The sequence below is a fragment of the Schistocerca serialis genome, chromosome 4, assembly GCF_023864345.2.
Source record: "Schistocerca serialis cubense isolate TAMUIC-IGC-003099 chromosome 4, iqSchSeri2.2, whole genome shotgun sequence".
Lineage (NCBI taxonomy): Eukaryota > Metazoa > Arthropoda > Insecta > Orthoptera > Acrididae > Schistocerca > Schistocerca serialis.
The window spans coordinates 106455898-106470095 of record NC_064641.1 but is presented as its reverse complement, the minus strand read 5'-3'; the positions used below and the strand labels follow the sequence as shown (position 1 = coordinate 106470095).

At 38.9% G+C, this 14198-nt stretch overlaps 1 protein-coding gene across 1 annotated transcript in view; it reads right to left on the bottom strand.

Annotated features, from left to right (window-relative positions):
* Positions 1-14198, bottom strand: part of LOC126473664 (serine-rich adhesin for platelets-like) — a 186887-nt gene that overhangs the window by 151213 nt on the left and 21476 nt on the right. Inside the window, exons 2-3 of the mRNA XM_050100896.1 lie at positions 12949-13166; positions 2135-2330 (exon numbers count right to left, since the gene is read on the bottom strand). Coding sequence (XP_049956853.1) covers positions 2135-2330; positions 12949-13155 — 403 coding nt within the window. The 5' untranslated portion in view covers positions 13156-13166. The remainder of the gene's footprint in view (positions 1-2134; positions 2331-12948; positions 13167-14198) is intronic.

Genomic DNA, 14198 nt, shown 5'->3' with positions numbered 1-14198 from the left:
CATATGATTGGGAATTGTTGGCAGTATACGCAGCAGTGTGTCATTTCAAAGACAACATAGACAGCAGACAACTTACAATTTATACTGATCAGCACCTCCACTCATGCATTACATTCATAACACATTGAAAGACTGCTGCCAAAAACATTTGTAACACCTGGGCTATATCACATAGTTTATGACCAATGCCCAGCACCTTCATGAGCCAGACAACATGGTCACAGACTAAATCACCCGGATAAATATACTTTCAGCGGATATCAACTGCAATGAAGTAGACAAAGCACAACCGGATGAACACACATGCAACCTCCTAGATAACATCATGACTGGGTCAGAAATAGTATCCCACACTTTGGCTGAGTCCTCTGCACAAGTTTGTTGTGATTTGTCACAAAACCACACCAGCCCCCTCATTCCTCTCATTATACAGAATGCCTTTTTGGACCAATTACTCAGACTGTCACACCCAGGAGTATGACCCACAACCAAACAAATAAAGGACAGTTTCATATGCCCAAACATCAAACAAGATTGCAAAGATTGGACACAAGCTTTTACAGCTTGTCAGCACTGTAAGATAGTATGGCTTACACACCCAAAATATGGTCAATTTATAAAACTTGAGGCCGCTTTCGACAAGTTCACCTTGACCTAGTCTGACTCCTCCCACAGTGAGCAGGTTTCTGGTAGATTCTGTCTCCAGTTGACTGTGCCATCCTCTGGGTCGAAGCCGTACCTCTCTCTGACATTACAGCATAGACTACGACAAGGGCATTTGTACAGTAATGGATCTCGTGTTTCAGCTGCCCTGCCTTCACCATAACTGACCACAGTCATCAGTTCAAGTCATCACTATTTACCAAACTCTGCAATCTTTGCAGTGTCCAGCATTTCGACACAGATATCACCCTCAAAGCAATAGGCTGGCGGAGTGCCACATACTAAAAACAACATTCACATGTCATGGTGGTAATTGGACAGAGTCCTTACTGTGGGTGTTTTTAGGTGTGCGTTTCATTTGTAAGGAAGACCTCCGTGCTTCATTAGTGGAAATACTGTGTGGTGAGCCACTCACAATACCAGTCAACTTCGTTTTGGCAACACCACTGCTGGCAGTTAATGATCCACCTACTCTCATCCACAGAGTGAAACAGAACATCACACACCTCAGAAAACCACATCCACAGGCACACCATTCACCCAAAATGTTTGTTCATCATGCTCTAAAAGAATGTGACTGCATCATGTTATGATATATGATATAATCTGTCCTGCCTTGCACCCACCATATTCAAGCCCCCACAGAGTGATAAAATGTGGAGCTAACACCATTAATATTCTCCATGGGAAAGCAACCAATGTTACAGTGAACTGTCTCAAACCCACATGTATTCTGCAGGGTACCAGCAGCACAACTAATGCAGGTATGACACAATCAAACAGAAATTCTCACATCCCTCGAGAGTTCAGTTGCACATCTGACATATTGAATAAAAACAGCACTTTCATAATGAAATTCAATGTGCAGCAATTTCAACAGAAGATGCGGCATTGAAACTGGTTGATGACTTCATCATCGTTTGTAGGATGGCACAGGGAACGGCAGGTCAATGGTGGATTCCTCTCCAGGCAATTCCCTCGCAACTACAAACTGTCCCACAATGTCAAACTAATGACAATTACATCACAATAATCAGCTGATGGAGTATTTATCACCACAGCTACCAAGAAGCAGCTTCTAATCACATTTACACAAATGGAGTTCAGAGTTTAAGGCAGTTGCAACTAGGAGTTCCCTAATTGTTCCTTAATTTATTCAGTCTCAAATACAGTGAAACATATAACAATAAAAGTAGTAATACTATAAATAGCAGCAGAAATCACAAACGCTGCTTACTTGTCATGCATTCATGACAGAGTACAACAGTTGTTAGTGTGATATGGGAAACAGAAATTAAAACAGTACTGAAAGGGTTATTCTATAGGTAATGTAATGAGGATTACACTAGAGGCAGCAATTATCAGCAATCTTTTGAGGTGATGACTAATTATGTGTAAAGGAATGTTGAACTTAGAAGTTTTGGATCTACTCCATGGTAATAATGAGCTCTAATGGAAGTGTACTGCTTACCATTTGAGGTGCTTTGGCTTTGGTCAGAGGTTTCCCTGGCTTTGCTCTTTCCTTCTGATTGGGTCAGGAGGGAGAACATCTCCTTCCGCCCCAAGTATCCACCATTTGGGACGGTCTCACAGCCATGAGGGACTTCAGGTACATCCTGTGCAGCCACTTTCTCATCTCCCACAGGCTTCATTGGGATCGCGGGTTTCTGTAACATTCATTACTGGCATTATAAGCTACTCCTAATATATGTATTCAGTGTCTGTATACAGGTTCTTGACAACCATTTTATTTCATGTATGATTAGAGGTATCAAAATGAATATTCCAGCAAAAGTACACAGAGATGTGTGAGAAAAGTAACGAGAATGATTTTTTATGTACCAGAGTTTATTTATTTATTTATTTATTTTCAAACAGCAATATTGTCTCCTTTAAAGTAGTTCCCTTAGGCAGCTACACACCAGTGAACTCATTGTTCCCAGTCTTAGTAGCAGAGCTGAAAGGCTTCAAGTGGTAGGGCCGTTAACAAGGCAGTCACAGTCTTTTGATTGTTCTCCAGAGTCCAAAAATGATGTGCTTTTAAGACTTCTTCAATTCTGGGGAAAGAAATAAGTTATAAGGACTCAGATCAGGTGAAAAAAAGGGGGGGGGGGGGGCAACAGGAACACCTTTTGAGGGTTGTAATGTCTGGTCTCACTCCACTCACCCTTTTCATGAGGCTTTGAAAGACATCTTTATAAAACACTTGGTTGACAGGTTGGAACAAATTCCTTGTGAACAATACCCCTACTGTCAGAAAAAAAATCAACACTGTTTTATCTTTGAGTTGAGGAGATTCAGGCTGAACTAGACAAGGCCAGGGGAGATCTTGACAGGTTAAGGATGGAGAAGAGTAAAAGAGAGGTAGGAAGTGGCAACAGGCAACAGGAGGAAGAGGCCTAGAACTTCGTCTGACAGCTTCGTGGTGAATATGGAAAATACATATGACCTGTTGCTTCAGTTAGAAGCTGGTGAGCCTCAAGCAGCTGCTGGTGTAGACAATGCACAACAAACTTTCTGCAACAAATTGAAAAGTAAGAATGTAGGGAAATCAGTAAATAGAAAGGAAGTGTTGTTGTTAGGTAGTTCCCACGGAAGAGGTGTTTGCCAACTTTTGCAGGATGAACTAGGATCAGAATACCAGGTCACCAATTTTTTTTTAATCTACTGCTGGTCTGGAGCAGGTGACAAAGGATTTAGGATCACTTTGCAAAGATTTCACTAAGAAAGACACCATGGTTGTAGTGGGTGGGTCAGGTAACAGTATTGACAGGGATCGTGGGTACCCGAAGCATACTAGTGTTAACTTTGTACCTGTTCTTGTGCACCACGACTAACCTCATTTGAATTCTCCTGTCAAGAGAGTTAATTTGGAGTTGGAATGGCTGCTTATGTTGGGTGCAGGGTCACACATTGGTGAAGTTTCTGTTGATTCTCTCAATAGGTGGGATTATACTAGGCACGACCTTCACCTCAACAGGAAGCGAAAGGTAAACTGGCTGGGAAAATAGCAGGAAAGTTAAAGGGGCAGGCACTGTCATGAGTGATAAAATACCAGTGGTTAGAGGGTTCAGAAAAGACCCTATTTTAGGGTCAGGAGGACAGAAAGAAACCAAGTTTTAAGAGAGGTTAAGATTCAGACAAACCTTCAATTTGAGAAAGAAACCAAAAAAACATAATTCTAGCTAATTTCATCAGCATAAACAGCTGTTGGTTAAGAATTTTCAACAATCATCAGAAATTTCAACTCAACCCAATTTTAACTCAGTCATTGTGAAATGTCAGCTATCTTTATTGTATCAAAATATTCAAGGACTGAGAAATAAAATTAATGAATTAATTATCTGCATAGATGAATTAGAGTCCTCAAACCCAGCTGAAAATCTGCCTCTCTGAACATCACGTGACCACTGGTCTAGAACTTTTAAGTGTTGCATAATTTAGGTTAGCATCTCACGTTTACAGAGCAGAAATGGAGAAAGGAGGAGATGCCACATTCATCAGGAACTGTCAAATTTAAGAACATAGACATTCATAAATTTTGCTTAGAACAGCATATGGAAGCATGTGCAACAGAAGTAGAATTTCATAAAAAATCCTTCATAATATTAAGTGTATATCGAGCACCTGCAGGTACCTTTAATGTGTTCATAAACCACTTTGAACCTGTACTGGCCCATTTAATAACCAAAAACAAAGAAATAATGGTTGCTGGTGACTTCAATGAAGATTTCCTTAAAGATTGTCCCAATAAGAACATATTTGAGTTAGTAACACTATCATTCAACTTAATTCCCACTGTAAATTTCCCAAGTGCTCACAAACAGCCTTTGATAATATCGTTATAAAAAAGGCCAATGAATGAAATTATGTTACAAAACCTGTAGTCAATAGTCTCTCAGACCATGACACAACAGATCCTTCAGTTAAATGTTAATACTGAACATGATATAAAATCTGTTACAGCTGAACTCAAGAGGGTAATCAATAATCCAAAAAGTGATTATTTTAGGACACTACTCACACACATTCACTGGAGTGATGTTTACAGTGCTCATGGCATGAATGAAAAATGTAACACTTTTGCTAATAAAGTGCTTACCTTACTTGAACACTGTTTTCCTCCAAAACTAACCAAGGTTAGAACAAAGTGTACAAAGAAGCCATGGATTACTCAAGGAACAGAGGTATCTAGTAAAACAAAAAGAAAACCGTATATGTCAATCCGAAACAATTCTGGTATTGATGCTATAGCATATTACAAGAAATACTGCAAAATATTAAAGACTGTAATACGGACATCAAAGCAAATATGTTACAAGGAAAATATAGTCTCATCAGATAACAAAATAAAGACAATATGGGATATAGTGAATGAGGAGATGGGCAGAACCAGACATGAAGAGAGGCAAATATCATTAAGAGTGAATGATACATGGGGGACAGATGTGTATAGTGTTGCAGAACTTTTTAACAAACATTTTATAACTGTTACTGAAAAGATGGGGTTGTCAGGTTCTGTAGATGCTGCCATGGGATGCCTCAGACCAGACATTTCAAGTAATTTCCATAATATGAATTTGACCCTCACTACTCCACCAGAAGTAATGCCCATCATAAAATCTTTAAAATCAAAAGCATCTAGTGGGTATGGTAAAATATCAACAAAGCTAATTAAAGAATGTGATTCTGAGTTAAGTAACATATTAAGCTATCTGTGTAATATGATGTATCATGCAGCGTAACTTGCTGTGACAGTGCGAGAGAGAGACAAAGATATTGTTTATTACTCTGTGGCGGACAGCGCTCACATAATTATTCTTAGGATATAGTTTTTGTTTGTTCTGGTTAAGAGTAATTTTTAGGAGAGGGGAGCCATTCTTGTGATGTAAAAAATCGACGCCATTGCGAGTTTTTGATTCACATTGTAAAATATAAGTGCATATGGAAGGAAATCAGTTAATAGAACAATAAAATATTGTTCATTTCAAGAAGGTACGTCTTATCATACACCCAGCGATGTACTGCTATTGTGATTTACTAATAAACACCAGTTGAGAACAGTTCCGATGGGAGCGTTCAGTTCTAGTGAAATAGTTCGATGTTTTCTTCGGAAAAGAAGTCACTTCATGGATCATTCAAATCCACAATAGTAACTGGACATTTCTCAGAACTGAAAGCAATCTGATTGCTATGCAACAGACCCCCGAAGAATATTTCTCCGTATTTTGGTTACCACTTTCAGCTCAACACGGTATCTGCAGCATCTGGAGCAGATTTCTACAACAGCGGAAGCGTGTAATCGCCATCAGTTTCACACACCGCCCTGTGTACGCTGTATGTATTTACCCACAACAGTGAACATACAGTTACTCACACAAATAGAAAGACAATACTAGGTGGTGTGGGGAAACATTTCAGTATAATGGCCCTGTAGAGCTAAACAGTAATTAGCCTAGTAAGAAATGGAGTCGTTATAGTAACCAGTCCTTTATCTATGGAATATTTCCTGAATGGTTGAAATATGCTGAAGTTAAGCCACTGTTTACGAAGGGAGATAAAAAAAATAGCATCAATTTCTGTCCAGTTTCACTCTTGTCATCGTTCTCAAAAATTTTAGAAAAGATAATGTACTATCAACTTTATAACCATCTTATTACAAACAACCTACTGTCAATGTTGCAGTTCAGATTTCTAAAGGGTTCTGATATTGAGAATGCGATCTACACTTACAGTGAAAATGTACTTAATTAATTTGGACAAAAAACTGCAGCCAACTGGTATATTTCGTGATCTGTCAAAGGCATTTTACTGTGTAAAGCACAATATCCTTTTAAGTAAATTAGAATATTATAGTGTAACAGGAAATGCTGTGAAATGGTTCAAATCTTATATCTATGGCAGGAAACGATGGGTGTTATTAGGAAAGAGACATGTATTAAGCTATCAGGCATCATCCAACTGGGAACTAATTACATGTGGGGTCCCACAAGGTTCCATCTAAGGGCCCTTACCTTTCCTTATGTTTGTCAATGACCTTTCATCGGTAACATTACCAGATGCCAAATTTGTTTTGCTTGCCAATGATACATATATTGCAATTAATAGCAAATCAAGTGTAGTCTTACAATGATTGGCTAATAAAATATTTGTGGACATTAAGCACTGGTTCCTACCCAATTCTTTGTCACTAAACTTTGAAAAAACACACTCATGCAGTTCAGAACTTGTAAGAGGTGTCCCACAAGTATATGCCCAACATATGATGACAAGCAGATAGAAGAAGTGGAAAGTGTTAAATTCTTGGGATTACAGCTTGATAATAAATTCAACATGGAGGAGCACACCACAGAACCACTGAAGCGTGTAAATAAATCTCTATTTGCAATGCGAACTCTGTCAGACATAGGGGATATAAACATGAAAAAGCTGGCATACTATGCTTACTTTCACTCCATAATGTCATGTGGGATTTTTTGGTAATTCATCAAGGCAAGCTAAAGTTTTCAAGGCACAAAAACGTCTAGTAAGAGTTAAATGTGGTGTGAACTCAAGAACATCTTGCAGAGGCCTGTTTAGGGAACTAGGGATACTAACTACTGCTTCCCAATATATTTATTCCTTAATGAAATCAGTCATCAAAAATATATCACTATTTCAAACCAGCAGCTCAGTTCATGGAATCAATATTAGAAATAAAAATAATCTTCACAAGGATTTAAAGTCACTTACTCTTGTACAAAAAGGTGTGCATTTTCAGTAACTTGCCAGCAGCCATAAAAAGCTTAACAACCAATGAAATTCAGTTTAAGCAAAGCCTAAAGGATGTATTTGTAGCCAACTCCTTCTACTCTATTTTTTTTTTTGTGTGTGTGTGTGTGTGTGTGTGTGTGTGTGTGTGTGTGTGTGTGTGTGTGTGTGTTTTATAAAATCTAACTTCTGCACCATTTCAATGCAGAAAAGAAATGTGTTCATTGTAAATAAGTATTGTAGTAGCTCTATTATGCATTTATTACTTATAAATAAAAAGAAACTTTTTAAATTTTAAATAAGACAATCATTCCATTAGCTTATTTGTTTTAGTTGTAAATATTTGTCATGTATTATTGTTTTTCTCACATGTTTTACATCCTGGAAGACCACCTCACTGTGGATCAATTGGAATGAAAGTTAATCTAATCTAATCCCAGTGTAACACTTCTTACTTTGTTTCTTTTCTCAGGACCACATAAAAAAATCCAGCCTTTATCATCTGTGGTCATGTGACTGAACCATTTGTGGCCACTGGCAACATTCTAAGAGAACATAAACACAAAAATTTCTTCCATTATCCTTCTGCTCAGTTGTGAGATTTTCCAGCACCATTTTGGCACAAAACTTTAGACAAAAATTGATGCATGGTGAAAGTATTTAAGTTTAACAGTTATTGTTAAACGTTGGTCTGATCTCACAAGATCACGTACATTTTCAACATTTCTATCAATTTTTGGAAGTTGAAGGTCTCCCTGAGTGAGGTTCATCTTCAACATCTTGGCCTTCCAAAAATGATTTGTGCCTGCAAAAAACTTGTGCACTTGATAAGGAATGTTCCCCATAGGTCTGTTTTGAAGGTCATACTTAAGGATTCCCTAAGTTTAGCAAATAAACTTTATGACCTAATGTTGCCCTAAGTTCTGCTGTTTCATTTTCATAACACACAACAAAAACAGAACTCAAAGAAATTCTGCTTGTAAGTAAAGACTGTTAGTGGCAGCAAAGTTAGTGTCCAGTCTTTAGTGAACTAGACAGGAACTGAAATTGAGGGTAGCAAAGCAAAATCTCAACTGTTTAACTCAATTTTCAAATGTACCTTTACAAAGGAAGACACAGAAAAATTGTCCCAATTTAATCTTCATACCACTGAGAAGATGAATGAAATAAGTATTAGTGTCAGTGGTGTTGAGAGACAGCTGAAATCATTATAATTTGACAAAGCTCCAGGGACTAGTGGAATCCCTGTCAGATTTTACACTGAATTTGCAGCTGAGTTAGCCCCTCTTCTAATTATAATCTACCATAAATCACTCTAACAAGATAACCATGCCCATTTCTTGGAAAAAGCCACAGGTCAGACTCATCTACAAGGAGAGTAGTAGAAGTGATCCATTAAAGTACCATCCAGTATCCTGACATTGATTTGTTGTAGAATCTTAGAAGATATTCTGAGCTCAAACATAATGAGGTGTCTTTAACAGAATGACCACCTCAATGCCAACCGGCATGGGTTTTGAAAAAAATCAGTCATGTGAAACCCAACTCATACTTTTCTCACATGACATACTGGAAGCTTTGGATCAAGGCAGTCAGGTAGATGCTGTATTTCTTAATTTCTGAAAAGCATTTGATTCAGTACCACACCTATGCTTATGGTCAAAAGTATGATCATATGGGTCATCAAGTGAAATTTGTGTCTGGAGTCAGGACCTTTTGGTAGGAAGCACACAGCACGTTATCTTGGATGGAGAGTCATTGTCTGATGTAAAAGTAACTTTGGATGTGCCCCAGGGAAGTGTGTTGGGGCTGTTGCTGTTCATGTCGTATATTAATGACCTTGCAGACAATATTAATAGTAATATCAGGCTTTTGTAGATGATGCAGTTATCTATGATGAAGTACTATCTGAAAGGAGCTGCATAACTATTCAGTCAGATCTTGCTAAAATTTCAAAGTGGTGCATAGATTACCAACTTGCTCTAAGTATTCAGAAATGTAAAATTGTGCACTTCACAAAATGAACTTTTGATCATAAGCATAGCTGTGGTACTGAATCAAATGTTTTTCGGAAATTAAGAAATACAGCATCTATCTGATTGCCTTGATCCAAAGCTTTCAGTATGTCACATGAGAAAACAATGAGTTGGGTTTCATACTATATTTTTTCATGATGTCAATGAGTCATTGCTGGAATCAGCTAATGCATACAGATACCTGGGTGAAATGCTTTGTAGGGATGTGAAATGGAATGATCAGATAGGTTCAGTATGTGTAAAGCAGATGGTAACTTCAGTTTATGGGTAGAAAACTGGGGAAGTGCAATCAATCTACAAAGGAGATTGCTTACAAATCACTCGTGCGACAGGTTCTAAAATATTGCTCAAGTGTGTGGGACCCATACCAGATATGAGTAACAGGGGATACTGAACATATACAGAGAAGGGCAGCATGAATGGTCAGAGGTTTGTTTAATCCATGGGAGAGTGTCACGGAGTTACTGAAGGAAATGAACTGGCAGACTTTTGAAGATAGACAAACTATCCCGAGAAAGTCTGTTAAAGTTTCAAGAACCAGCTTTAAATTTTTACTCTAGTGATGTAGCACAGCCCCCTACATATTTCTCACATAGGAATTGTGATGATAAGATTAGAATAATTACTGTGTGCCCAGAGGCATTCAGGCAATTATTCTTCCTGCACTCTATATGTGAATGAAATGGGAAGAAACCCTTATATCTGGTACAGTGGGACACACCCTCTGCCATGCACCTCACAGTGGTTTGCAGAGTATAGATGTAGATGTAGAAATACAACTTCACTCATAGCACTCTCAGAAATCATGTGATGGCTGTAAAGAGTTTAAACTCTGACTGAGCATCTGGAAGGGATGAACGCACCGGTCTACACAAGTAGAACAGCACAGGGTTACCAGTCTCTCTACTTTTCACACACACCTCGTATAACACAATTGTGTTCCCTTCTGCATATTAAGATACCCCAAAACTCTTGTTTTGACATCAATAACAGTTCAGGAAACAACAGGGATGTTACATCTTGTGCAAAATCACCCTGTATCTTATATGAAACCTATAACTAACATGCAGGTTCATGGAAGTTAATGATCACACTGTTGAAGCTCAAACATTTTTAAAGACTGAAGTACACGTAAGTGTTTTGATTTTTGTAATATATAAACATGCATATATACTGTTTTCTTTTAAGTGATCTCTATATGGCAGGGTTATATTAATTTTTCTCAAAGTTCACAGAAAATGTTTTTTATGTCATTATTTTTAGATTGATACAAACAATGGAAAATCCAGGATGGAAGAATAATGACAATATTTTGAAAAGGATAGATTGCTATGCAGCACACAGTGGAGATGTTGAGTCGCAGACTGGCACACCAAAAGGACTGCTTAAGACGTGACCTTTAGGCCAAAAGGCCTTCTTTAAAGTAGAAGACACACACATACATTCATGCAAGCATAACTTAGTCCACATGACCACTGTCTCAGTCCAAGACTGGAATGCGAACGAGTGCAACTTGGCAGACACACAAGCACAACTTACACACACATGACCACTGCCAACTTGGCAATTGCTCGCACCCACATGTTTAGCAGTCTTTTTCTTGTGCCTGTCTGTGACTCAGCATCTCCCCTATTTGGTGAGCAGCAGTCTATCCTTTCATAATATTGTTTTCAGATTTATAGTTACAATATATCAGTTTCATGCATGTGTGAAACTGAACATGCGTCTGTGCCTTCTACGAATAGTTTAGTCCCATTCCTATAAAAATGACTCAAGCAGGAGTGGCAGTTTGTTTAAGGTGACAAATGTACATACCAGGTAGTCTGAAATTACCTTGGTAGCAAGTACATTATTTTTACATCCATGCAGTTTTAAATTTTATATTTAAGAATAAACAGTGCTTTCTTTCTAAGCTCTGAGGATGAACTGTTACCTTTGTCATTATATTTAGCATAATGAGAACAGTTTCAATAAAATCATGTTTTACAATAATGAAAGACAACATGGCAACTGTACCTGTTAAAAATGTGCACCTGTGGTGGATTTTATGTAGCGAAGGGCCAATAAACACACCTAACTAAGTAAGAGACCTGTACATCTCATAACTCTGCTAAATTGACTTTGGACCTCATCAACCTATATGGAAACAACACTAGATAAAGAGCAGAGCACTGCACTGGTGCTTGGAGCTAGCCAACCCACACTGGCAGTAGATGACAAATATCATTTGGAAAGTGAGGAGAATAATGCACATTACAGTTCCCAGTCACTGGATTTTGCACCAATGTGGTAGATTATAATCCAAAACTAACTATAATTTTTCATAGACAAATCATGTTGCCATTTTATAGCTTCACAGTTTTTTGCAGTATCATTCATGTACAAAATTTTCTCAGTATTTGGGTTCCATCATGTCCTACTTAAAACTTGAGCTATCCAAGATGACAACAACTACTATGAGACCACCACCTTCGAAATGGCTGCCTGCCAGGACAGATGTGTTTCTTCTATAGTATGAGTTTGACCTATCACTGCTGTTGGCATTGTATGGGATTTCAAGTGCAAATATGTGAGAACCTGCTAGAAATGGAACATTTGTAAAGAATGAAAAGGAGAAACCACATTTCAAACCAATGTGGTTGTTCTGAGGGCAGTCTCCATCCTCCTCCTGCCCTGTGAATCTGGCTCTGAAGGATGTGGATGCTGTACCATCTTCACTACCTATATCCCACATTTTCTAGCTCTGTCCCACATGAAATCAATGCAGCAATAGCAAGCCAGACCACAGCTATCTAAGACATACTTTGGTCCTGGCAGTCAGTCAGATCCTGAGAAAGAAGATATTCATTATCTTTGAAACCTCAAGTTTTTAACTTGAAAATGACATGGGTTGAATGAGACAGTGATGGTAACTGTGGTGAGTCCCTTTGTGCTACTTGTGGGAAGTCTGCCACGTACCAGCATCCCTCTGAGGACGAGTAGAGGATTAGAGCCAATTTTCGTCATTGGTCAGCTGCACTTGCTACAGTGCTTGGGGCTAATTATTTGTGCTGCATTCTGGTTTTAAAATTTCAATGTTAAGTGTTCAGTGTTGCACTGCGGCATACAGGACATTCCTAAACTAAGAGTATTTACACTGGTTTGAAATGAATAATAACTTTTGTAAAAAAACAGACAGTTTTTAATCTGCCAGTTCCTGTTATCAATTAAATCTTTTATTTTCAGAATGAAATTTTCACTCTGCAGTGGATTGTGCACAGATATCAAACTTTATGGCAGATTAAAATGGTGTGTTGGACCGAGAATCAAAGCTGGGGCCTTTGCCTTTTGCAGGCAATTGATCTACCAATCGAGCTACCCGAGCACAACCTTTTATTGTGCACTTCCTAAAACTTGTCAGTGAAAGAGAGTACACAATTATATCTCTGAAGTGAAAAGAAGTAATACAGTCTTTGACTCAGCAACCGGTACTGTTGTATTAGGAAGGATCACTACTCACAGAAGCGGCAGAGGCGACCTCGAAGCGAGGCCTGACGCGACGGCGGCCGCTGATGCTGCCAGCACAGGGAGCCGGTCCAATGGTGGTGGCAGTAGCAGTGCTGCCAGGGTCCCGGAGCAGCAGAACACTGCGGGTGGTGGCCGATGAGCGCAGGCTCGCAATCACACGCAGCAGTTCTGCGCTGCAATCACCCGGCACATGCACCATGCCGTTACGGGCTGCACAGAAAATGCAGCAACAGTGACTACAAATGAACTGCATACACACATCTTAGCTTAAAAAGGTGAAGTTGCAGGAAATGTATCTTGTGATATTAACAGTCTAAAGTATTATTACTCGACTAAGTTAAAAGAACAATCTCTATGATAGCCAGCAATTGCATCATTTCAAACATTGTGCGATATAATCTTCCATTTACTAATTTTGTGTTATTGTTATTTGTTTTAAGTATATTTATTATCATCATCACAAATGTTTATTCAACAAGAAAACTGGTTTTATTCCTTATTTTACACTGAAGTGCCAAAGAAACTGGTAAAGGCATGCGTATTCAAATACAATCACCTCTCCCTGGGCCTAGCCTGAACCAGGGAGTATGTGCGAACCCTACCTGTCCACCTGGGGCTGGGAATTACATGGTACCCAGTCACCTGTTATGCATCAAATGCATGGACTGGCCTGCAGGTGCGCACAGGGCAGAAGAAAACACCTAGAGGAACCTGAAATGCCGAAGTGGAGAAGGATTTGAGATAGAGAACGAAGAAAGAATGAAAAAACCAATGAGGGGCTGTACTAATGTCAGGCTATTAAAACCTCAGAACACATTTCCAAAAAGTATCCCAGAAATGTTCCCCAAGGGAGAGGAGAAAGAATAGCAGAAGGATAGATATGCAGCACAGAAAACGGAGAAATACTGCAAAGGCTGGGACCACATGGTAGCCAAGCAAACCCTCTGGGGGGACAAGGTCATTGGCAAATGAGGGTGACTTCTTATGCCGGAAGCCTTCAGCTGCTAAATCTAGGAGTGGTGGGTATGGAACCAGGGACCAAGGACATTTTGATTACTAATCAAAGGCGCTACCCCTTTTTTTTTTTTTGTTCGATATAGTTCGTTGCGTTTGGTCTGCGCATACATCACAAGACATCCGTTCACGTTCATCGTTGATTCCTTGATTCAGTTTTTTATTACAGAGAGCACGCAGCCCTCTGACTGAACATGCTGAGCTACCGTGCCGGCATCCCCTAGACCA